A 26,940-nucleotide genomic window follows, 5' to 3' on the forward strand; every position below is an offset into this window, starting at 1 on the left:
ATGGCAGGGGAAGGCAACTCGGGGAGATTAGTCGCCCGCGAACAGGGAGTTTTGCCACGGGCGACTAATCTCCCCGTGTGCCAGAGCCCTTACCGGCTCTTTATCTTAGGCAGCTTGTAAGATGCTATGATATCAAACCTCACTTGAACATTTGTAAATAGAGAGAAGTCTGTTCCGGGAAATCGTGCCACCGCGTGTGCCATCCCACCGGCGACTTACATTGTCGCCGGTGGGATGGCAACTGGCGGCAACTCGGGGAGATTAGTCGCCCGCGAACAGCCCTAAGAAGTAACAGACTTCTCTCTATTTACAAATGTTCAAGTGAGGTTTGATATCATGGCATCTTACAAGCTGTCTAAGATAAAGAGCCGGTAAGAGCTGCCACAATCCTTAAAGGAAAAGTAACACTAATTTTTTTTTTTAAAGTAAAAAATCAATTCTACCCTGCTCCAATAGAATTGATTTTTTTTACTTAAAAAAATTTGGTGTTACTTTTCCTTTAAGATGCAAGGCACAGTGTATGAAACCGGAACCTCTAATGTGACAGAAAATGATGTGGCAACAATAACGTGGCAATATTTTAGGAATGCTGACAATATTGCTATATATTTTGACAGCAAATGACCATGTATTGTTCTGTTAGTCTTCTGTTTGTGCTCCAGAGTGGAGCAGGACCGATGCTTTGCCAAGCAACCACCCTTGTGTCTATCCGTGCACACCGCTGCCTACAGGATTAGAGCATAAAAATAGTGATACTGACAGTTTGTTAAATATTATATCCTTCAAGTTGGACTTAGTTAAAAAAAATTCCAGAGGATACAAATATTTGTTTTTAAAATAAAAATTGATGAACGAGAGCTGCACAACTAGACAGATGTGTTTGCAAACCCTTTAGACTGTACAATTCAAAACCTTGGTGACTCGATACACTGCATAAATTGCCCAGCCTGGATGCTTAGATTTCAGATAAATAAATCTTTGTTCTGTGTATTCCTTAAAATGTAGTAGGCTTACTGCTTTGATAATGTTTTTTTTTTGTTTTTTTTTATGAGTATCCTTTTGTTAATCTTAAGGACCAGTAACAACAGAATTTGATACTTATTATTAAAGGGCTCATTTACAAAAGGGGGACATGATGCAAAGTGTAAAAGGTGTACAAAACACCATGCATATTGTTCACAGGGCATTTTGTTTTTTGCCATAACAGAGGCAACCAATTTCCTCTATGTGCATGCCTGTAAATTTAGCTTCATTGCATGTGTACAGAACCAATTCCCTTTTATGGGTTATTGTCTTTTTTCTGCTGCAGTTCTATTTAACTGAACACCGCTCCAGTATTGTTAGTGTAGCGCTAAACTACATATTATGATAGACATGTTTTTTAAGTGAGGCAATTTTGATTCATCTGTGTTAAATTTGAGGAATAGCCTTCTGAAGTCAGGTAGTAGGTATCCCTGGATACATACCCATCAGCACATCATCTGCAACTACCATGTGACAGGGGAGTGTGTGTGTACCCAGTGATAAAAGGAACAAACAAATGTACATAAGTTGCAAACAGTATTTTATAACACAGGATGTGCAAGCAAAGGGTAACTTAACAGGCACCTGTGATTACTTTCCATTTCTTATCTCCCCTTCCAAGACTTGACCCTATCTTATACCGCAAGTGTCAGGGTGATGCCTCTCGTCTATGTCATGCCAACTCTTGGAATGAGACCAGTGAGAACATGCCAGCTGGTGCAGTTTTTTCTTGCTTATATCGACATGCTTACCGTACCGAAGAACAAGGCAGAAGGGTAAGTGTGAAAAGTAGCAACACGTGAAAAATGCAGTCATGGATTTGTGTTAAAGGGATATTAGAATTTTGGTTAGACTGTGTAAGTTTTCCCCCGCCTCTGTCTTACAAATATTTTATAAATGCACCACAATAACTATCACTGTATTTTGACTTTCAAGACAATGGAAATTTGATTATTTGTACATAAACTAAACACATACATTCAAGCAATACTCCCCTGAAACCACATACATGAACATACATTTTTGGGAGATAATTGTGCTTATTTTGTGCTGCTTGGGTGATAGAAGTTTTATTACCTCACCTCTCCATTATGCCATAAGCTTTGGAATTTGTTAATGCAGCATCATTTTTTTATAGCGAGTCTTATGCTATATTAAACCTTTAAGCCTTAAGTGTCTGCTAATGAAATGCTTTTCATTTAATATCTCAGCTATCACGTGAATGCCGTGCAGAAGTACAACGCATCCTACATCAACGTGCCCTAGATGTGAAACTGGATCCTGCCATGCAGGCCAAATGCATGACTGACCTGGGAAAATGGTGCAGCGAGAAGACAGAGAGTGGTCAAGTAAGTCTGTACCATTGGTGCACAAATTATACTATTGGGTAACTTCATTTCTTCAGACTGGGAAATGTGAAAAAGGTCTTTGCATTAAGCTTATGCGTGTGTACAGGTATGTAGAAATATTAGCAAAGCATGTTCAAAGTACCACAGATGTTTCCAGTGGGTTTTTTGATTTATTGTTCACTGCTATGGGTAAGAGAGCTCTTGAATTGCACAGCTTTTGTGCAAAGTCAAAGTCCTAGTTTTAGTTAGGCAACTCTTATTCCAGCTCATACTTATATTACCAGCCCTTTCCATTTAGTCTTGGATCTGATTTATGTACACAGATTTTTCAAGGTCTGAAAAGGGCCTGCAAAATCTAATCTAAGTTCATATTTATGGGAAGGTAGAGTAAATTAGCTGCCTATGTGTTTACTATGTCCTCAAGAGGTTTGACTACTTTGCTCTAGCAGTTTTCTCTACCACTTTTTGACTGTGCCTTTCAGTCTAGCCACAGTAGACTGAATCTTTGTGATGCAGACAGCAAGTCGTTCCAAGGCAGGGGCTGTCTATCAACACTAAGTTGCATAAACCATCTGTTGAGTGTAGAGTGCAAATATGAAATACTTCCACTATCTTGTGCATATATAATTTTTCTCACATCCTTGGGGGAACAGGAACCATGGCTGTTCCCCTCCCAACAGAAGGCAGGAAACCACTTTCATTTGCCACTATATATTTCAGTTTTGTGTCCTTGCAAGTCAGGAGGTTGGACAGGCCCCTACAGGTCCAATACAAGAATTATTTGGCTTGAGGCTAGCTTGGGCACCAGGGGTGGTACCTGAGACAGTCTGCACTGTACTTGTGTCAGTCTCTTTCATGGTATCCTTACCAGATTAACAACCCTTAAATCCCCAGTTTTGGTCTACATGGCAATGGACCATCTGGTGAGGCAAATTGGGGACATTCAGGGTGGGCAATGAGGTCTTCTCTCGTCTCCCCTGACCCAAATATGAAGTTTCAACCAAGCTTGTGGTAAGAACTTGAGGTCTACCCTTTCTGACTGGCAGTCATTGCATTGAGTATCACCAAGCACTGTATTGGATGTGGTTCTACACATATGTGGACTGCACAGCTCTTTTTCACAAGTTCAGTGCATCTGGCAGACGTAAAGGCCTCCCGGGCCTCCAAAGCTACCATTGCACGTTGGATAAAAGACTGTCCACATAGTTTACGTTTCCCTCCAAAAGCCTGCTCTGTTTTAGATCAAGGCTCATTCTACAAAGGCAATCAGTGCCTCATGGGCATCTAGGATCCCCTTTTTTCAGTTGTTATAGAGTGCAAAGCTGGCCACCCTTAAGCTGACAATCCGCCTTGTGTGCCCTTGCCATTATCAGCTGATACACCATTTCTGTGTGTCGTGCTTTGGCAGATGAGGAAGTAAAAAGTAGTAAAAAAAAGCGCCTCTCTTACTGCTGTTCTGATCACACTGTCTGTTCAAAATGTAAACATACTGCTTTATTTCTCTGTAGGAACTGGAGTGTCTCCAGGATCACTTAGAGGATCTCATTGTTGAATGCAGGGAAATTGTTGGAAACCTGACAGAATTGGAATCTGAGGTAAGTATAAATATAAACTCTATTTTACCCAATGTATTGTAGTGATTGCTTTCTGTAGCTTCATTCAGAGCTTGGCCTTTTGTTACTATATCTGGGCATGGCTTAGGGCAGTGCTGTCCAACTTCTGTGGTACCTACATGATGGATGGCCGATAATGTAAGCCAGTTTGACCTCTCCCCCTTTTTTAAACCACACCTGTTATCACATGACCATACCCATATTAATGGTGGTAGTACAGCAAAGACCTGCTATACTCTGCCTTCCCTACTCTGCCTGTGTTTGCCATACTCTGCCTGCCCTATGCTTCCTGTGTGTGCCATACTCTGCCTTCCCTACCCTGACTGTGTGTGCCATACTCTGCCTTACCTACTCTGCCTGTGTGCCATACTCTGCCTGCCCTATGCTTCCTCTGTGTGCCATACTCTGCTTGCCCTATGCTTCCTGTGTGTATGGCACACACAGACCGCATACAGTGACACAATGCTGGCACTGCTCCTACAGTCTGCCCAATAACTATATATTGAAAAAACTTTTTAATTGCAGTACCACCTCGGTATATGTTCTTTTTATAGTGTGCAGGGGTGATTTGTGGGTTTCTACTGCTCCTACAGTCTGTTTGAGGTGTGAACAGGGGAACAATGTGGGTGATTACAGCCTGAGGTGTGAACAATGTAGGCATTACAAGGTGTGAATAAAACAGGGGATTACATTTTTAAACAATACAGCCTGAATCTGAGGTGTGAATCATGCAGGGGGCCAGATAATCACAGTACTGATACAATTTAAACCTTACACAAAGGTAAGCCATCAAAGCAGCCAGACAGGTGGGGGTTGCTTTGATGGCTTACCTTTGTGTAAGCTTTAAATGGTTTCAGTACTGTGATTAACTGGCCCCCTGCAGTGCTTTACCCTAAGATCTTTACCATTACACTGCCAAAGTAAAATAAATTGAATTGTCTAAAAAATTGTTGCCTTATAAGTTATCATTGAACATGGTAGAATGTGTTTGCTGGTATAATAAATTGGAACTTATTTGGATATTGATTTACTCCGTCTTTTTAAGTAAATATTGTTAAAAAGTTGTTGTCCTTAGGGCTCTGGCACACGGGGAGATTAGTCGCCCGCGACAAATCTCCCTGTTCGCGGGCGACTAATCTCCCCGAGTTGCCATCACCTGCCATCCCACCAGCGAAAGTGTAAGTCGCCGGTGGGATGGCACACGCGGCAGCGCAATTTCGCCAAATCGTCGAAGTCGCCTCGCGAGGCTTTTTCGCGATTTGCCGAAATCGCGCCGCCGCATGTGCCATCCCACCGGCGACTTACATTTTCGCCGGTGGGATGGCAGGTGATGGCAACTCGGGGAGATTAGTCGCCCGCGAACAGGGAGATTTGTCGCGGGCAACTAACCTCCCCGTGTGCCAGAGCCCTTAAGGGCAGGGGCACATGGGGAGATTAGTAGCCCGAGGTTAAAGCTTGACTCTGGCAAATTACTTCACTGAAATGCCTTCCCACCAGCAGTAAAGTGAATTGCCAGTAGGAAGGCACACACATCACTTCATTTTCACAAGTTGCACAAAGTTTCCTGCAGGAGGAAACTTTGCACAACTTCGGAAAATGAAGTGGTGCGTCTACCTTCGCACTCCTCTTCAGGGAGATTAGTTGCCCATGCTAGCCAAGATTTAACCACGGGCGTGACTAATTTCCGCATGTACCCCTTCCCTAAAACTTCTTTAAAGTGTTCTCTTTGCTTACACTTAATTCAGTTTGTCATACGATATGACTGAGTAATATTTTAGCACATAGACGTGTAAAACACCACAAATAAAATACATAAGTTTGTACTAACTAGAGTATCTGTTTTGTTAACAGGATATTCAGATAGAAGCCCTTTTGATGAGAGCCTGTGAACCAATAATCCAGACATTCTGCCATGTATGTATTGCCACAGATGACCACAAATTAAATTTGGGCAGTTTTCAGGCCTTTGAACCATTGTGGCCAACTTGCACAAATGTCATTTGACCCCCTTGGCATGTTTGCCAGTGAGTTGACAAAACGTAAACATCCCCCCGCGTGGCCGTTTAATTATGCTAAATATTGCTATAGCTGCTATCCTAGGCGGTTATGATTAGTGGATTTGCTTTATTTTATGTCCTAGTAAAATATTTTGACACCACCCCCCCCCCCTCCTTTTTTTTATTTTTTTAATATGAACAGGGACAGGAATACAAAAGGAAAGGGGGGGGGGCATGTACAGCTGTAATCCTATCATAACATTTTAGATTATACAACATTATTAGATCATATACCATCAGGGCTATAAATGTGTCTCCTGCCAGCCTCCCCATATTGTATAAATTTATTGGACTGTCCCCGAGCTTCATATGTAATCTTAATCAAAGGGAGCGTTTTATTAACATATTCTATGCAGACAGCTTTCTTCAGGGGAAGGGTTGCAATTCAGTGCATAAGTATTCATTTTGTATCTTAGAGATCTCACCAGTGTTCTTGCTTTATTTGTAAGCAATAGGTAGTCTACAATCCCCAGTAGACACCTTTCAGGAGATAGATGTGAACACAGGCTGACACCATACCTGTTATGTGCATGTAAGGCCATACATGCACATGGGTCCTTCAGACCGTTTTGGCAGCTTATCTGCCCCTCATATAGGGACTCCCAACGGACCTACCCGATTGCTGGATAGGGGATCGCATTGGCTCATTGATGTGGTTCTTACTCCGACGGATCCTATTCCCATAGTTTTTATTCAATCATTTGGTCCTTGGGTCAGTTGTTTATATCAGTGTTTTTCAACCTTTTTTGGGCAAAGGCACACTTGTTTCATGAAAAAAATCACGAGGCACACCACCATTAGAAAATGTTAAAAAATTTAACTCTGTGCCCAGCAGCAGTGCCCCCCTAGTACATTGGTGCCCAGCAGCAGTGCCCCCCTAGTACATTGGTGCCAAGAGCAGTGCCCCCTTAGTACACTGGTGCCCAGCAGCAGTGCCCCCCTAGTACACTGGTGCCCAGCAGCAGTGCCCCCCTAGTACATTGGTGCCAAGAGCAGTGCCCCCCTAGTACATTGGTGCCCAGCAGCAGTGCCCCCCTAGTACATTGGTGCCCAGCAGCAGTGCCCCCCTAGTACATTGGTGCCCAGCAGCAGTGCCCCCCTAGTACATTGGTGCCCAGCAGCAGTGCCCCCCTAGTACACTGGTGCCCAGCAGCAGTGCCCCCCTAGTACACTGGTGCCCAGCAGCAGTGCCCCCCTAGTACATTGGTGCCCAGCAGCAGTGCCCCCCCTAGTACATTGGTGCCAAGAGCAGTGCCCCCCTAGTACATTGGTGCCAAGAGCAGTGCCCCCTAGTACATTGGTGCCAAGTGCCAGCCCCCCTAGTACATTGGTGCCCAGCAGCAGTGCCCCCATAAGTCAGTGTGCCCCGTGGCCCCCCCTAATACATTGGTGCCCAGCAGCATTTTACTCTTCGGCGGCTTCAGCAGCATCTTCCCCTCACGCGCGCCGCCTCTGCACTTCTGCCTACACGCGACCGCACACAGGCCCTTTTATAACGTTGCGCCCCGTGCGTACTGACGTCACCCGTACACACGGGGCGCAACCAATGACCGGGCCCGGATTTTTTTTTTTTAAAGTAAAAATTGCGGCCCTGCCTACGGCACACCAGGCACACCAGCGGAACAGCGGTTGAAAAACGCTGGTTTATATTACTCCTGTATCGCCCATCTTAGGTGGGCATATCAGTAGCAAGATCTGCTTTTTTGGCAACCTTGCCAAACAAGGGTATCTTATGGTGCATGGCCAACTGTACAGCACGGAGTGGATGGGAATGGATCAGCTTTTTCTCCGCCTTTTTTTTTTTTCTTTTTAATGCAGGCAGAAAAACATCCTGGTGTGGCATTACCCTTAAGTAAACAACTTTATCTCAATCGTAGGCACTGCAAATTAGATTGAGGTGCTTAAGATCATCACTGTATCTTACTTACTTTATATACAAGGGACATATTTCCCAGAATTTTTTATTCTTACAATGCTCCTGCAGTCATAGACTTGTAGCATTTTGTGATGAGTGTCGCTCGGAATTATCCTAGGAGAGGACTGGAAACTATGCCACACAATCTGCATATTCAGTGTATGTTAGCAGAGGTTTTATGAAAGCATGTCTGCCAAACTTTAACAGTTATCTGTGTATTTTTTAATTATTTATTTGTAGGAAGTGGCTGATAACCAGATAGACTCGGGGGATCTCATGGAATGTCTGATACAGAACAAGCACCAAAAGGAGATGAATGAGAAGTGTATTGTGGGGGTTACCCACTTTCAGCTAGTAAGATCACTGATTGATTTTTTTTTTTTAACCATTCCTTTTTATCCTCTTGCCAATCTCTGGTAAAATGTATTCTTCTCCTTTGTTATTCTTTTCAGGTGCAAATGAAGGATTTTAGGTTTTCCTACAAGTTTAAGATGGCATGTAAAGAAGATGTATTGAAACTGTGTCCCAGTATAAAAAAGAAGTGAGTGGAACAATGTTTGTTTTCACAATCTCTTATTCGCATTCTCAAATTTCAGTTTAATGGTTTTTGCTTACATAGTATTTTGATATGTGTGTGTGTAGTGTGTGATCTCATATGTCTTCCATAAACCATGATTAAAGAATTGAGCCTTCTTCCTCTGCTCATTGTGTTTCCCTTATTTTTGCAGGGTCGATGTTGTAATATGCCTCAGCACCACTGTTCGTAATGACACACTGCAAGAAGTTAAAGACCATCGTGTCTCCCTAAAGTGCCGCAAGCAGCTTAGGGTTGAAGAGCTAGAAATGGTAAGTGTAAAAGAAGGATGCCCTTAGTTACAGGAATCTAAGGGCAAAGGGGTACTTGCATTAAAGTGATCAAAATAACTTTTTTCAGAGTAGTAGGTGCTTTATATAGGCATTATTCTACATCCTATTATCATATTTGCTCAAATTACAGATTGTAGTCTAAGATCTGTTAGTCCAAGAAATATTTTGACAGTTTACCATTTATTTCAATCCTGTACAGGTAAATAAGTTATCTTTTGTTTGCACTAATTGTCACAATTTTTTTTTTTAAAAAAGGTTTTTTATTTTATTAGTACACAAAACAAGATAAACAGTTGTTTCTGGGTCACAGTGTTGTATAGTGGGTTCAGCGAAGTAATACAGCAAGTTTTGTACACACTAGGAATTGTTGAAGTTGGTACAGAAGAGAATAATACATTGTTTAATCATGGTGTCCAGATACATTCAGATTTAGTCTGGGTACCCCTAGCTTCTGATGTTTATTAGGGGCATTGCTTTGTTAACCAATTGTTGCCATGAAGAGATACTGGGTAAAGTTGCACCCATCCAGTGCATTGCTATGTACTTTTTAACATAGAATAGTAGGGACCGGGTATGGTTATTAGGAATAATGTTGTCCAGAATGCCCAAGAGGCAAATTTTAGGTGACTTTATGTTAGGGAATGCTAGATTGTTTACTGAGATATTTTTGATATTTCGGGCAGAAGTTAGTTATTGGAGGACAGGACCAGATCATAAGTTTTCATAGTTTGTCCACATTGGGGACAGGAGTCATCCATCTTTCTCTCCATTTTAGAACGTCTGATGGGGGTGATTGTTTATTTTGTATGGTGGAAAGTTGTAACAGTTCTCTGTTGCTTCCTCCCAGTCCTCTTGGGTCATATCTGGTATAGCTTGGAGCCATTTGTCCATTATAAGGGCAAAGTGTTGGGGGACAGAGTTTAAAAGGATCTGTGATATCCTTGAAATCAGTTTGGAGGTTTTCGGATTAGTGTTATTGTCATGTTTTTACAGGCATTAGTTTTCATATCTGATGTCTTCAGTACCGGTTACTGTTACCTGAAGTGAATATGTGGGCCAGATTTACCAAGAATCTATTTTCCATTGTGGTAGTAATGGCTACACTTTTTGAGCAATTGATGGTTGCTCCATGAATTTTTTTGAACATTTTTAAAAAGTACAATAAAAAAATAATGCAGTACCCCCACTTTTTGCGATATATTGTAAATCTGGTTGACATGAATTTTGCCTCTAAGAAACTGTAATATTAACCTTGGCTAGTAACTGTTACATTTGTGCAAGAATCTTAAGTTAGCCTGTTTTATAACCAATATATTTGTGCCACAGAGTGAGGATATTCGCTTAGAACCAGAGCTCTATGAAGCCTGCAAAAATGACATTAAGGCACTCTGCCAGAGTGTACCTTATGGAAATGCCCAGGTAAGACTTTCACTGTTCTGCCATTGCAAGAGGCTAACTTTACTTAAATTTATTTGTGTCATCTTTATATTTTTAATGGATAAACAGCTGGGTTAAAAAAATATCTGAAGAACTGCCCATTTACCCTTTCAAAATACGCTTCTTTTTAGTAAATCCTATGCTTTTATCACTCTTATTTAGGTTTTGGTAGTAAAAGCTTTTGTTTCAATGTCATTTTTATAAGTCTAATTTACTCCTTTTTGTGATGGCAGATTTTACTTTTTGTAACGTTAAACTATTTATTAAAATATATTTTTTATTTTACAAAAACCTTTACATCTTCAGTCCTATTTCTATGTACATTGCACTCACCTACAAAAATGAAAAGGAAATTTACTATGTGTGAAACCACCATAGAAATATATTGACCATGTTTATATGCTTTTCTTGTTGCCTACTTATAGGTAATTGAGTGCTTGAAAGAGGCCAAGAAACAGTTGAGTGCCTCATGTCATAAGAAGGTTTTCAAGCTACAGGAGACAGAAATGATGGACCCAGAGCTTGATTATACTCTAATGCGTGTTTGTAAGCAGATGATCAAGGTAAGAGATGGTTAAAGATTTCACATTTCCATTTTTTTCTGTTTGGCCCTGCTGAGAGCTATTTTAGTATTTATAATTACCATTGTTTCTTTAATACATTGCCAGTCCAGCTTTTTTTTTAAACAAAGTTACAATTAAAACTCTTTGTGCTGTTTTCAGAGATTTTGCAGTGACACAGATCCCAAGAACATTTTGCAGTGTCTGAAGCAGAGCAAAAATGCAGAAACAATGGACCCTAAGTGCAAGCAGATGATAACCAAGAGACAAATAACGCAGAACACAGGTATTTATATAAAAATTAAAACATTGTAAACTCCACACACGCAAATTTAATCAGTGAACAGCCTTCTTGAAATCTTTCAATACCTACCACACTTTGTTTAATAGTAAGGCTGCAACATCTCTTTAATCACTTAGATTTCCTTCTCCTTCTGTAACCCACTCGGCCCCCTCCCTCAGGAATTTGCTGGCTTGCTAGACATGCTCAGTTGTTCCAAGCTCAGATTACCAAACACCCCCTCCAGTCTAGCAGCCAGTGAAGAGATGGCATTGCTGGTTCCCATAGAAACTCAGCTCTAGCTGTCTGCTTCAATTTTTTTCTCCCAATTAAATCTCCTGAGCTCAGCTCAAACAAAGCAGAACTTTTATCAAAGACAGTTCTGCCTGTGTGAGCCTGCATTCTCGATGAAATGCAGTGTGATTGCACAAGTTCCATATAATTCATTAAAACTTGTGTATTGTAGGAAATAACACAACCCTTAAATATAAAGATATCAGAAGTCAGATTGTTGCCCCCTTATTTTTTAAAGCAACAGTAACACCAGAAAATTAAAGTGCTTTATAAAACGTTGGTAGCCAATCACAGTCCTGCATTCTCACATGCAAAGAAAGGCTGCATTTATGATTTAATGTCTTTAAAGAACTCCTCCAGTGTTTGGAGGTCTCCTGCAATGTTGCCAGAAATTCCACAGAGGCCTCATGACCCCAGAACCACTACAGTGCTTGTGGCAGGTATGGGAAGAGAGGCCCATGGCAAAGGTGGGGCCTCAGAGCAAATTTTGCCCACAAATGGCTGGAATTATGCTTACTGGTGGCAGGAAAAGCATCTGCTATAGCCAACGTATTTGCAAAGTATTTGCAGGTTGGAAAGACAGTTTATTCATTGCAGTTCTCCCTGAGAGGGCACAGTGATAGTCCATGTGTCATTAACCGAATACTATGACGTTGGTGATTTAATTTATTGTTTTTTGTCCCTCTTTAGATTATCGTCTGAATCCTGTGCTGCGGAAGTCTTGTAAAGCTGACATACCTAAATTCTGCCAGAATGTTCTGAACAATGCCAAAGATGAAATGGAATTTGAAGGAAAGGTTATCTCTTGTCTGAAAGTGAAATATGCAGACCAGGTGAGACCATCAAAAGTTGGGATCAGCAAAGCACTTTATCAATTGTTTCTGGTCAGTTGCAGATAAGAAGCTAGATAAACTCACTTTACATACTGTCCCTGATAATTTTGTGATGCCTCCATGAGCAGTGTTGGACTGGCCTGCCAGAGGATCCTTTGCTGTGCTGAGGCCCTAGTTGACCTAACCCAAGGGCAGTTTCAGTCAACCATCTTATATGAACAATCAACAAATAGGTATTCAACCGCACAGCCCTTAGATCAGGCTTGATGCATCAATCCTCGCAAGGCACACCACTGAGCCATTCAATACAATCCAAATATAGAGGAGAGCACCATAAAGCAGAATTCTGCTAAAATGCTATTTATTTATTGGTCTGAAATAAATAGCATTTTAGCAGAATTCTGCTTTATGGTGCTCTCCTCTATATTTAGATCTTATATGAACAATATATCACCCATGACCTATAGTGCTATTTGCATATGATTGTTGTGAGGGTAACCCATGCAAATCTCATTCTTGTGGGCCCTAATAGTTTAGTTTTGGGACACTGGTCATAAGGATTCACTCTTCTACACTTATGATTGCATCAGGGGCAATCAGAGGGATAACTATATTGTTCTCTTTGGAATTCACAAGCTTTAGTGGTCACACAACCTAGAACAGACCTTTCTAAACTATAACACTGCACCCACATATCCCCAGGAGGCTTAAAGCATAGAACTGAGATACCCCATATAAATGAATATTGCAATAAGATTTGGAGTGAATACTAAAGCACGACTGTAAAAAAAAAAATAAAAAAAAAATAAATAATTTTTAAAGGGTTGCATCTAATGATCTAGAGAGCCAACATAATGCTGAAAACTTCAGACCTACACCCTCAGCAGTTAATCAACCTGTATGTGCAGTTTGGCTGCTGGTTTACAGGTTATATGGCCTCTTAGATCATATTGTTTCAGTACTCAATAAGAAAGGAGATCAAGAATTGAATCCCTTTGATAGACTGTAGTTCCCATATAAAGAAAGAGGGCATCCACCTTTTAATCCTTATATTTTATAACTAGCAAATTGCACAATCTATAAGGGCTCTGGCACACGGGGAGATTAGTCGCCCGCGGCAAAACTCCCTGTTCGCGGGCGACTAATGTCCCCGAGTTGCCTACCCCTGCCATCCCACCGGCGAACATGTAAGTCGCCGGCGGGATGGCAGACGCGGCGGCGCGATTTCGCGCAAATCGGCGATTTCCTGAAATCGTCCCGCCGCATCTGCCATCCCGCCGGCGACTTACATGTTCGCCGGTGGGATGGCAGGGGTAGGCAACTCGGGGAGATTAGTCGCCCGTGAACAGGGAGTTCTGCCGCGGGCGACTAATCTCACCCTCATTTAAAAACTGCATTTTGTGTTTACTTGTGTTATCTTTGACTAATAGTTAAATGTGTTTGATGATCAGAAACATTTTGTGTGACAAACATGGAAAAGAATAAGAAATCAGGAAGGGGGCAAATAGTTTTTCACACCACTGTATCTCTTTAGCTGCACATTTTTGCTAAAGGAACAGTAACACCAAAAAATGAAATCTAATTCACTGTTGCTCTGCACTGGTAAAATTTGCATGTTTGCTAAAGAAACACTACTATAGTTTATATAAACAAAGCTGCTGTGTAGCCATAGGGGCAGCCATTCAAGCTGGAAAAAGGTGAAAAGGTGCAGGTTACATAGCAGATAAGTTCTGTACAGTACAATGGTGTTTTTTCTGTAATCTGCTATACAACCTGTGCCTTTTCTCCTTTGAATGACTGCCCGCATGGCTACACAGCAGCTTTGTTTGTTTACTAAACTATAGTAGTGTTTCTAAAGCAAATACATAAGTTGTACTGAAGCAGGGCAACAGTACATTATATTGTAATTATTTTTATACAGTTTAATTTTTTTGGTGTAACTGTTTCTTTAACTATGTGCACGGCAAAGATTGTTCTGTTAATGTGAACTATTAGGTTTGTGAATATTGTACAAAGGTGAACAACCCTTTTAATCTAGATGGGGTTATGCGAGTGTAGGAACAGAAAATATTGCAGAGCCAGTGGTGTTCTAGAATCCCTTAAACCAAAATGTAATCTGGTAATTTAAGATACTTTACAAAGGTTGAGCAGAGAAGTATTCAGTTTATGGTCTTATCATTTGGGTATTTCTCGTCTGCTGTAATCAATAATATCTTCTACAACTTCTCAACCAAGTGGATTTTCCAACTCCATGGTCAAATCTCAGCAAAACCTGATCATATTTTATGCAAATTACATAAACTCATCTAATACTTAAGTGAATTTGTCTTCTCTTTAGCGTTTGTCACCTGACTGCGAGGATCAGATTCGTGTGATAATCCAGGAAACTGCCCTTGATTACCGACTGGATCCACAGCTGCAGGTTCAGTGCTCAGAAGAGGTATTAAACACTGTACTTATTATTGGAATTAAGTGTTTTATATAAATATGATTATTAAAAAGTGTTTTTTTTGCAGATAAATATCATATGTGGAGAGGAGGCAGCAGCGCAAGAGCCCACTGGGCAAGTGGAGGAGTGTTTGAAAATGAACCTGCTTAAAATCCAGTCTCCTGGTTGCAAGAAAGTAAGCACTACCCCATTCTTAGTGTTGTCCTTCTAAAGGAGTTGCATGTATTAATATTGCTTATACAGGTATGGGACCTGTTATCTGGAATGCTCTGGACCTTGGGGGTTTTCAGAAAAGGGGTCTTTCCATAATATGAATCCCCATACTTTAAGTCTACATGAAATCATGTAAATATAAAAATAAACCCAATTGGATTCTTTTGCCTCCAGTAAGGACTAATTATATCTTATCTTGGATCAAGTACAAGGTAATGTTTTATTATTACAGAGAAAGTGGAAATCCTTTTTAAAAAGATAAGAATTATTTGATTAAAATGCAGTCTCTGGGAGAAGACCTTCCCGTAATTCGGAATTGTCTGGGTAACAGGTTTCTGGATAACGGATCCTATACTACTAATATTGTTTCTGATTTCATATTTTTGTAAACCAGTATTGTTTGCATTTCACACTTTTTTTAAATACAGGAAGTCCTAAACATGCTTAAAGAAAGCAAGGCAGATATTTTTGTTGACCCAGTTCTGCACACAGCCTGTGCACTCGACATAAAGCATCATTGTGCTGCAATTCCTCCAGGAAAAGGACGCCGTGAGTATTTTCTGCTATATACCATCTCTACACACGTACTGAGAGGAACATTCATCAGTCCAAGTCTTAACTCTGTTTCCCTTAAAACTATCTTGAAAGTGATCAACCATGGCTAGCTGAATTATTTTAAATACTTTCCATTATTACTACATTTTGAGGAATTTCCAAGTAGTTTGTATATGGGAATAATGGCAACATTTTTGCTGATTTTTTTTTTCTTTGGTTTTGTTATAGAATGTAGCATTATTGTAATTCCTGTGTCTCTAAACAGAGTTGATATACTATTAATGATGCATTGGGGTACACCTTGGGATAACATTATTGAGGTCCTGGCTTGGCTGTTTTACTGACTGTTTACTGAAGCAAGCAGCATCTTAGACCTGTTGTCCATGCTGCATTTTAAATGCTGCTGTTGTTGCGCCAGAATGCCACATTGGGCAATCTACTTGCCCTAAAAAAAAAAAAACTACTGGTCCCTATGCTTCACACTCACTGTTTCCTGTTCTATAATCTTAGTGCTGGTGACAAGTGGAGAGGGGCAATTTCACCACCTCTGTGCTCCATTGGAGGGCAGTAGTGGTCAAGACATCCATATAATTGAGGCATAACATAATGCATATTGGCTGCAAATGCATTAATTCTAAACATGTAAAAGATGACTTCAGAAACATAAATAACAGTGTATGAAATGTTAATAAATGTGATTATCACTGTAATTGGTAAAAAGAATATTGTTGTTTTTACAAATTAAAATACTAAATAATGCATACTGCAGTGCTTGATAAATCTTGGAGGCTTTACATAACGGTCTAAATGTCTTGCCTGTGTTGTGACTACTTTTGCTTTCCTTGCCTTGCAGAGATGTCATGTTTGATAGAAGCTTTGCAAGATAAAATGGTAAGGTTGCAACCTGAATGCAAGAAGCGCCTGCAGGACCGATTAGATATGTGGAGTTATGCAGCCAAGGTAAGTACAAAAAATAGTACTGCATAAAATAGTTTTTCCAAATATATTATTTTAATATATAATAGTAACATATTATTGGGTAAAAATATAAAAAAAAAAGTATATTATTGGGTAAAAATATAAAAAAAAAGTATTGCTAAACCTTCATTTAAGGCTGAAAGTCCACTTTTTTTTTTTTACATTTATAAGCATATTTGCTCCAGGAAGAAAATTGATGATCCCCACCCCTTACACTGATTTAACTAATTTGGGCTAATTCACAAAAATCCAAAACAAGTTTCATGCCTAAATTAAAAAAAAAAAAAAAAAAAGGGTTTTAACATGCACATTTGTTTTTTAAATCGGTAAAAGATTTGGTTCAGAAAAAAATATATGGGAGGGCAGGGGCATTAGTGTAGGTTTGCCTAGTCACATTAGTGCTACTAAGACCACCCAGAAAATTGCCTACCAGTACAGCAGAGCCAGGCAGACAATCTTAGCTGGTCAGCAGGAATTTCTCTTTCCCTTTTTTTCGTGCCTGGGATGGCCTTCTGCCTTCTTCTGCTGGTAGTGCTCTACCTGTGCCTGACAGCTTGATTGGTTACTGCCTCTCAGTTCTTTCTTGTGCTGCTCCTCTGCCAGGTGGATATTGACTTCTTGCTCCTCTGTCACCCTCTACCGAGTTTACATGTGAAGGCCTTTATTATTAGTGACAAAAAGTAGTACAAGCAATGTTCTTAGCTAAAAATGGGGGACATATTGTAGGTGATGGTTTTGCTTGCCCTTTCTCAAATGCACATGACCCTGCAGAGGAACCATTGTAAGAAATGAGCAATTTCTTACACCATGTAAGGAAGGAATCTCAGCTGAGGCTATTGTGACATTTCTAGTGATCTGCCTGATCTTATATAGACCATTCAGCAAATAGTCCCAGAGCATTCCTGCTTTGGCAGATTTCACGGACATGCCTATTTCTAGGATGATTGGGTCTATGGGGGAGAGTAAACAATCCAGTTCTTAGGTGGGAAAATCTATAACTTTTGACACTTGATTTTTGTTCTGATGAGGATGAAAGAGAGCCCGAGACTTCCCCATTATTTTTTGCCATTCTTAAGCACTAATTTGAAAGTTTTCACTGACCATCATTCCTCCTCCCTTTTATAATCAGGACAATTTCTTCAGAGTTCTTTATCTACCTTTAAACAAACCTGTCCCTTCGACTAGTGCCACACAAGGCAGATTCTTAGCCTGCGGATAAATGTGGGCCGAGTATCTGCCGCTACACTTTAAGAATCTGAAAGTTGTGCCTGCACCCAGAAGCATTGCTTTGGCCTGGGTGCAGGAACATGCAGCATATTTTAACTGGAAACTGCTTGAGTATGGGATAGGGTTTCAGATTTTTAAAGCGCAAGGGCATATTCTCGGCCTGCACTAAGAATCTGCACTGTGTGGCACTAGTTTTAATCAGCAGCCTATGAGCAGCTCATTATCGGAGGGTTTCTCAGTGGACGCAATTAGTTTTATCGGATCCTCCATTGCTCCATCAAACAGATTCATTCATTGCATTAGGCTGATGCCACAAGGGGCTGATTCTCAGCCTGTGGAAAAATGCAGGCCGAGAATTTGCTTCTCTGCTGGCATCAGTCTCCTAACTTTCCTGCACCCAGAACAATGTGTCAGCCCAGTTGCAGGCACACATGGTAGATATCTGCTCTGAAACTCTTGCATCTCTTTCAGTGAAACACTTTCCCATATAAATGGAAATTGACTGCACACAGACTTTCTAGTGTCACACAAATCTAGGTGCCACATACGCCACTGAAATAAAATACTACAGCATTTCCCCTTATGGCCACAGTTTTTGTGGATACAGGCATCAAAATAATTTTCAGTCACTCATCAATCTATACACAGAACAAAAAAGGAATAGCTGCACCTTCCACAATTAAGTATTAAGCTCCACCAAATGTTAACGATAATGTATAAACAAGAGAGAAGGGGAGAAAGAGTCTCCAGATAACGTGCAAATAAAGTATTTACATACACAGAAAGCAGCATAAGAAACTCCCAAACAGGTGTTCCCCAATAGACTTCATGCACTGTTATCTAATTACATTGTTAGGTTAATTGGTTATCAAGAGTATAAAGCGATTACAAGTTAAAATATAACCTTTAGGGCTCTGGCACACGGGGGAGATTAGTCGCCCGCGATAAAACTCCCTGTTCGCGGGCGACTAATCTCCCCGAGTTGCCTACCCCTGCCATCCCACCGGCGAACATGTAAGTCGCCGGCGGGATGGCAGACGCGGCGGTGCGATTTCGCGCAAATCGCCGAAAAAGACTCTTTTTCGGCGATTCCCTGAAATTGCCCCGCCGCGTCTGCCATCACGCACACACACACGCACACGCGGCGGCACGATTTCGGGAAATCGCCGAAAAAGCCTTGCGAGGCAACTTTGGTGATTTGCCGAAATCGCGCCGCCGCGTGGGATGGCAGGTGATGGCAACTCGGGGAGATTAGTCGCCTGCGAACAGGGAGATTTGTCGCGGGTGACTAATCTCCCCATGTGCCAGAGCCCTTAATAGTGTAAAATAAAAACTCACATAAGTGATCGAATCAAAAGAAAACCCACTTAAAAATAGCAGGGGGTATAAAGACGATCCAAACATTTCCTAGGGAACATCAATTACACACTATGAATCTACTGAGGCTGGCACAAATCTCAGAACAATGTTGCGAGTCAGTAGAGCAAATAAATTGTATCGAGTTTACTTTCCACCACTTCAAATTGCAGCTAAGAAGTGATAGGGAAAGTCCCTTATCACAGTGGCAACATTTATAGCCACTTCTCAGTATATACAGGAAAAGATCAGCGCTTGCTGTTTTTCGTAGAGAAAGGAAGTTTAGAGTGCTTTTACTACAGCGCTCCTTTTATAAAACATTCTTGAGCAATCTCATCTTAAAGTTAACTTTTGATTTTAATTGATGTTCCCTGGGAAATGTTTGGATTGTCTTTATACCCCCTGCTATTTTTAAGTGGGTTTTCTTTTGATTTGATCACTTATGTGAGTTTTTATTTTACACTATTAAAGGTTATATTTTAACTTGTAATCGCTTTATACTCTTGATAACCAATTAACCTAACAATGTAATTAGATAACGGTGCATGAATTGAAGTCAATTGGGGAACACCCGTTTGGGAGTTTCTTATGCTGCTTTCCACTCATCAATCTATGGCTGTATTTTATAGAGTTTCACTGGTTATTGTTTACTCTTTACAGGTGGCCCCAGCAGAAGGCTTTTCTGAACTGGCCATGCAAGTCATGAATTCTCCATCCAAAAACTACATCTTGTCAGTCATCATGGTTGGGGTGTGCGTGCTCTTCTTTGGAGGTCTGTTCTGTGGTCGAATCACTAAGAGGGTCACACGAGAGATGAAGGACAGGTAGAGCACAGGACCCCCTTGACATCCCTCAGCGAGTTGTGAGAAGCAGGGTGTACCGATGAAGGGAGGGCAGACCTGTCACCATGTGTACAGCTCTCTCATGTGGCTCAATCCCATCTTCTTTCTCCCACTCCTTTCAGCACAGTGGAATATGGAGGGAGCAATAGAAGCAGATTGGACCGCCTTCCCTGCTTTCATCCTCTCCATAATCCACCCAACTCACCCTCAGCTGCTTAATCATTATATGCCCCGTCCATTCCCATGAAACATGGTTACCTTGACCAGCTGCAGATTCTCCAGCTCTCACCAACCTCCAACCACTTCAGATGGCCTTCAGCCCCTTGCACAGCCTTCCTCTTTAACTTAGTGCCGTGTTGCTCTGTGAATTGTCTGGGGTTTTCTTTTTTTTTCTTTTCTTTTTTTTTTAGTTTGTTTGTTTGTTTTGTCCCTTTCCCTCCATTTTTTGGGAGGGAAAATAGGGTTTTTTGAAATTTGCCTCCTGGAGCTGGAAGATGCACCATGGGATTCCTCCACTGAACCCAACTTGAGGAGGGATTTATGATTGTGCACTTCGAGACGCTGCCTGAGCCTAGGCGTCTGCAAAGAAGAGTTTGTACAGACCAATTGGCTCCCACCTGCCAAAACTTAGTGAACACATTGACTTGTCTTTACTGCTTCCTGCTCATCTCTATGAAAAACCTTTGATTCCCAGCAATGTGCTTTAGTAGCAAGATTTGCACACAGATCAGAGGTGGTGGTTGCACGATCAAAGCTTACCATAGGCAAATGGGGTCTTAAAGGTGCAACTCATCCACAGATTTTTCTTATGAGCAATTTAAAAAAAAAAAAAAAAAATCCTAAAATTCGCATTTCTCCTACTTAAACTATAACATCAGTCTGGAGTTTTTAATCAGCTTTTTTTTTGCAGATTGTCTTCCATCGCATTGAAAGGAAAGACTGAACATGTATTTTTAACGTTATCCAAATTATCAATTTTTTTTTTATTTTTTTTTTTTTAAATGGGTTGCATCCTTAAACCATTTGTCCTGCTTACCTTGTCTTTGAATCTCTTGCTCTGTAGACTATTTGATTATCTTTCCAACTGCAAATACATTGTGAAAAAATGTCTATAATATTTATGTGTTGCTGAGCTCTGATGAATTGTAGAACTGGGAATTGCTTTGTCAGTGTGATGGTCACTGAGGCTTCTGTATAGAGACTTGTTTAACTGAAACTGCATCTCCTCTGTTTAACTCCTGGCTGCCAAAGGCTCTGTCTAAAAACGGTTTCTGTCTTTCTTTTGTTGGGTTAAGCTCTGAGTCTCAGCTATTATAAATGCATTGACCTGGAAAGTGGTCAGCATTTAGTATACAGGCTGCTGCCATAATTTAAGGATGTTTTTCTTTTGTAACACCTCTTTAAACCAGAAGCAATTCTTAAAAACCAAATCAGATAACATCCTGGTTGTATTTTCTAGGTTACTAAAGGCTACTTGATAGTAAATAGCATCCATGTAATGTCAGGCCAGGTTTTAAATGAATCCCTTTTTTTGAGCAGAATTGTTTTTATTGAGCTACTTCCACACAAGTAAGGTTAATTCTTCTGACCACCCTTGTTTGTGGCACATACTGGCTAGCATCACATGACTGTTTGCACTATTAATTGTGCATGAGAACTAGCTCCAGCAAATCCATTCAGTCATTCTTTAGGGCATAATATATGTATATCCTGTTCAGAGGTTGCTGTAGCTCTGTGTATTAAAGTGCTTTAACTCTTTTGGTGGCAGAAGGTAGCAGTGAATGCTGTGACGCTTTTTAAATTCCGGTATCAGAAAATACATTGCTGCCTTTTTTGGTTTTCCAAAGCATTAATATGTGATCACATAGTTGTGGTTTATTTCTTTAACTTTTGCAACTATGCTCCTCTCCTAGAGGTAAGAAATTCATTGGTTTTACCTTTTAACTGTGTAAGGATTGTGTACTGCTTTCTTTACCAAATTGCTTAATAGCCTTCCCTGCACTGTTTTTACATCTATTGAATATCCTACTAATCATGTCTCCTTAAATTATTGCAACCTCTGTGGTACATACACACACCGCATTGGCCTCCTAGTTCCAATGATCAGTATTGACGTTATTTATTGATTATAGGGTACCGATTCTCTCTACATCAGAGCTATATTTTTCAGTTTGAAGCTGCATAGTAAAGGGAAAATAAACCATATTTGATTTCAGTAAAGTTTAAATGCAGAACTTATTGTGTGTCATATGCCTAATCATTCAAATGAATATGCATGAGTTGGATTTTACTGGTTTTCTTTCCTCTGGCTGATGTAATTTCCATGTATAACAACAATATAGTGCAATCATTTTTGATCAACTGTTTACAGCATTTAATTGTGGTCTGTGGCATTTTCCTGTGCACTTCAACTTTTATGTTTAAATCCAAAAATACAGAGTATATTCTGTACACACAATAAGCTGCTATCTGAACATGTATTTAATATTTTAAATGAAGAACAACAACAACACTACTTATATGGTATATTTTCCCTTCAAAGAAATTAGTGCTTTTCTCAATCCTGTTTAGTAACAGGGAGTTAATAAGCTGGCACTGTGGAATGTGTTTTTATTCAGGACTGAAGAAAATGTCAACTTCTCTAGGAAGGTTTACTAATGAAATGATTTCCAGATTACTTTAAATAAAAACTATAACCCACCTTTTATGTGTATTTACTGATGTACCCTTTACTAAAATGTTAGTCAATAAGGGAAACAAATCTTGCCACCAAGTGTCACCTTAAGGCATAGTTTCTTGTAGTGGTGGAATGCCAGTTATTAATTTCCATCTTTTGAGCTTAAGTGCAGGCTGACAATCCGCCCCAATGCTTAAAAAGAACTTCTAGTTGTTCCTGCACCCGTCCCGTTCCTGCATATCCACCAACAATATTTTTTAAGCATAGTGGTGAATTGTCACTTTTTTGCAGGCTAACAATCCACCCTGTGTGCCCTTGCCATAAATGATAATGAAGCAGATTTTATATTTAACCCATTTTACAGCTCAATCTTGTAAAAAAATCTTTGGTGATTTTGCGAGGAAACTCCCATATCTGTTATATTCTGAGAGATCCTGTGATTCTGTACTCTATACTACACCAAGAGGATACTTTATATAAGATATATTATCCATAATGCTTCGGACCTGGGGTTTTCTGGATAAAGGGATCTTTCTGTAATTTGGATCATCGTGCCTTGTCTGCTAAAAAATAATTTAAATATTAAAAATAATAGAATTATTTTTCCCCCAGAATGGATTTATGCAGCTTAATTAGAATCAAATACAAGGTACTGTTTCATTATTACAGAGAAAAAGCAAATATATTTCTAAAGATTTGAATTACATGTATGGGATCTTTTATCTAGAATGCTCGGGATCTGGTGTTTTCTGGATAAAGGAACTTTCTGTAATTTGGATCACCATAACTTAGATCTACTAAAACCTAATTAATTATTTGCTTATAATAAAGTATTTGGGAGATGGCCTTTCCGTAATTTGGAGCTTTCTGGATAACATTTCATACCTGTATTTGCTTTAAATGGACTGTATAGCCTTCCTGTTTTTCAGAGTTTTCTGGATAATGGGGTTAGAACATTCTCTTTAAATAGTAGTGTTTAAGAGATCCATTTAATTCTATAAATGGATATATCTGAGGTAGATGGTTAATCACCTTTGAACTTTCTTCTCTTTTAGCTCTACTCATATTTCAATAGCCAGACATTGTGAAAGTTAGGTTTTGTCGGGATAAATATAGACGCTATACCAGTTGAGAAATAAAGGGGATTTCTTTAAGGCTAATGACACATGCACATTCTTGCACAGGCAGATTAAAAAGGCTAAAGTGTGTTCCTGTTCTGCTGTGACAGGGTTTTACCATTCCAGTCAATGCAGGTGGCAAAGGTGGTGGCACCTATTTTTTTTGCAGGCGATGCACCTAAATCTCGGGAATATGGCTTTCTTCTCATTTTCCTGAGATTAAGTCTGACCGACGCTTGTAATGTGTTTTACTTGAGGCGATCGAAGCATAAGTTAAGGGAAAGGCATTTTCAGGAGGTTTGTCGCCCAAGGTAGCGCAGAGTATCTCAGGGACAAATCTCCCTGTGTGCCATTGCCCTTACATCCACATCTGTTAGATTGTTCTTAAACAGATAAAGATCCAGTTTAATATATCTGATTGCTGTAGTGGACCTACTATCTAACAGCATATTTATTAAGAAGGGGAAGGATTTTTTAAAATGAGGATATTATTTATAGAAGTCAGTGTAGTGTATAGTGAAGTCTATACTATTTCCAACAAGGGTTACATTTGGCCCACATACCCCCTTATCTTCATATTAGATGGCATCTCAAGTCAACTCTGCAGTAGTAATATCACATTTAAATTGTTATTACCAGCCAGATGTGATTTTTCCAGCCTATTAAAAATTGGTTTGGATATATTGTGAGAATCGCTTGCATATACACGATACAGGTGCAAATCGTATCAGGACTAGGATGCATGTGGTTTTTAGTCTTTTTCTGTATCTGGCCAAACCCAGTCTGCATGAGGGCTTAGTGTCAGCAAACCCAGAGATGTAAATAAACAGTGTGAGGCCTGGGAATCTAGTGGTGGGTGATAGAGGCTAAGTGATCGAATCACAGCTTATTGGTACCTTGTGTTCATCTTTGCTTTGCGTACAGGAGCCTAAATCCTCCAGCTCCAGTTTATTCTTACCACTTCTTTAATGTGCCCCATGGTGCAAAACATGGTTCCATTTACTTGAACAGAATGCATTTTGAAGGCTTGATCATCAGAACATGAACTGTGTTTTGTGTGCCCGATGGAACTGTTTTCAGTGTGCAGCAAAGGGATGGTAGGTGTTCTTCAAGCTTAGGGCCAATAATTATTAATGTAACCTGCATCATCTGATGCACATAATGGTGCTGGCCTGCCTCTTCCTCATGTAGTGAGGAAGAAGTTCAGCCATCCACTATGGCAATACTTGCCAAAATAAGCATGTTTTCAATGTGGGCCTATTTTTAAAACTTTTTGATGATAATCACATTCAAGGTAACTGTTTACCCAATCATTAGGTATAGTGCTAATGCAGAGTATTGCAGCATATGGCCAAATTAGCCAAGGCAATGTAACTTGAGGCACTGTTGAACATCCAATATAGAGTCATTTCTCATTTTTACATTGGCAGCCAGGAGTGCTTGAAACAATGTTGCTGTTAAACTCTACTTTATGATGCTCAGCTCTGCATATATGATTGGTTAAGCCCTTACTAAGATGGCAAATCTAATGAGAGTTTCATCCACACTGGAAAATGCTTACTTTGTTAAAGATCTTTATATACAATATTTATTGCAGTGAATATACCATTTAGTCTGGTCTACTACATAAAACAATGTACCTTAGCCAGGTATATGAGTGCCAGTGCGTGCAATTTCTGTTCAATAATATAACATAGTACTTGCCTTAGCATACTGCAATATGCTGAGAGGATACTTATGTGATGTTATGAAGCCATCTCCACAACATGCAGACAGCTTGTGGCACACATTTACCCTTCATGTTTTCTCTGACCAGAATAGCATGGGTTAAAGTTCATGTCACTCACTTTCCCAGAAATGCAACCCCACCTCCCATTGTAGAAATGGGTAATGTCCTATATATGGCACACCTACATTATTGCCAGGGCATACAGGTAGAGTGTTAAATCCAGCTTATTCTTTAGATTAAAAGCAGCCAAAACTTTGCTTTATAAGTTATTCAGGTCCTTCAATCAAGTTCCTTAAAACATGTTTTCTTTTATCAGCAGAAAGAGAGTATATCTTTGAGGAAACTACATCTCACAAGACTTAATGAAACCATTCTGTTCTTGCCACATCAGACATCTCAGCCTGAAGCTACCTTTTGCTTTTGACTTCAACCTGCTTAAATTCCCATAACATGCTGAGCCCTAACACCCAGGACTGCAACTTTTTTTTTTTAATTACTATTATAAGGGATAGGGAGGCATTGTGGGTCCCATCCAGCCATACCTCTTCTCTTTTAAGATTTTAGGGTAACTACTTTATTATGACAGGTATGTCTTACAGTTTCAGTACACTGGAGCATAAACCTGCCCTAAAATGGGAGAGATAACCGATGTCAAATAAGTACATTTTTACATTGTGTTTTTGGGTTTTTTTGTAAATTTTTTTCCTCTGTACAAATCAGAAAGTCTTTCTCTTGTTCATGCTGTGTCATTGATATGTTAATGATGTTCTGGGCATAATGTGCTTTTTTTCTGTACAGACAAAATGGAAAGTTTAATAAAAAATTAAAATGCTTCAGGCTTGGCTGTTTAATCTTTGGCAACTAATGAATTACTGAATATGTAACACTAAGCGTACTTTAACATTGCCGAGTTAAACTAATTTATGTTCATGTTGGAAAATGTAATTTCCCTTTCAAAGAAATTGACTCCTTCATAACAAATATACACTGATGGTTAGCTACAGGACAATGCAGGGTGTTTTTCATAATGTTTAGAAAGGAGAATAATGGGAGTTACACTCAGCATTTCAGAGTCCCATCTGAACTGAATGGGCCTATTTAGAAGTAAGGAGGAGTGAGCAGGAGCTGACAAGCAAGTCTGGGTTTTTGATTCTGTCTAAACAGTTCCAGAAATCAATTGATGTGCTTCTTACATAGCTGAATTTTCAGGCAATGTTTGTCATTCTTATAGTGACTCCAGTTGTGCAAAGTTTTATTGTAACAGTGACCACACACTAACAAGCTGTGACTTTAGTTAGTGCCAGTGTTGGCAAATGGGTGTAAAAAAAATTGAAAATAAATATATATATATTTCTTTTCAAGACAGGAAGAAAAGAAGGGAGAGTATAGTTTACCATGTAAATAGCATTTTTTTCTTTATCAGCAATACAGTAAAATTTTTTGCTATATGGCAAGCACTGGACACACATTTTTTTCTAGTGGTAATTGCACTCTCTGCCCTAGAATACCAATGTGGATTTTGAAAAGCTGTCTTTAGACCAGGGTCCCCAAACTTTCTTACTCGTGAG

The 26,940-nt window shown here is 39.9% G+C and overlaps 1 protein-coding gene across 2 annotated transcripts in view; it reads left to right on the forward strand.

Moving 5' to 3' along the window:
- glg1 (golgi glycoprotein 1) overlaps positions 1-26,208 on the forward strand; it is a 58,536-nt gene extending 32,328 nt beyond the window's left edge. Inside the window, exons 11-27 of one of the 2 annotated variants that reach the window (XM_002931662.5) lie at positions 1,646-1,799; positions 2,235-2,372; positions 3,881-3,967; positions 5,837-5,899; positions 8,198-8,311; positions 8,410-8,498; positions 8,686-8,803; positions 10,151-10,243; positions 10,687-10,824; positions 10,984-11,107; positions 12,086-12,228; positions 14,567-14,668; positions 14,745-14,852; positions 15,319-15,439; positions 16,299-16,405; positions 19,667-19,830; positions 25,692-26,208. In XM_002931662.5, the coding sequence (XP_002931708.1) occupies positions 1,646-1,799; positions 2,235-2,372; positions 3,881-3,967; positions 5,837-5,899; positions 8,198-8,311; positions 8,410-8,498; positions 8,686-8,803; positions 10,151-10,243; positions 10,687-10,824; positions 10,984-11,107; positions 12,086-12,228; positions 14,567-14,668; positions 14,745-14,852; positions 15,319-15,439; positions 16,299-16,405; positions 19,667-19,830; positions 25,692-25,710 (1,882 nt within the window). In that variant the 3' untranslated portion in view covers positions 25,711-26,208. Of the gene's footprint in view, positions 1-1,645; positions 1,800-2,234; positions 2,373-3,880; positions 3,968-5,836; positions 5,900-8,197; positions 8,312-8,409; positions 8,499-8,685; positions 8,804-10,150; positions 10,244-10,686; positions 10,825-10,983; positions 11,108-12,085; positions 12,229-14,566; positions 14,669-14,744; positions 14,853-15,318; positions 15,440-16,298; positions 16,406-19,666; positions 19,831-25,688 lie in introns of both variants that reach the window. The other variant, XM_004914054.4, reaches the window with a different exon arrangement.
- Positions 26,209-26,940: the final 732 nt, after the last annotated feature.

This window comes from Xenopus tropicalis, chromosome 4 (genome assembly GCF_000004195.4).
Source record: "Xenopus tropicalis strain Nigerian chromosome 4, UCB_Xtro_10.0, whole genome shotgun sequence".
NCBI lineage: Eukaryota > Metazoa > Chordata > Amphibia > Anura > Pipidae > Xenopus > Xenopus tropicalis.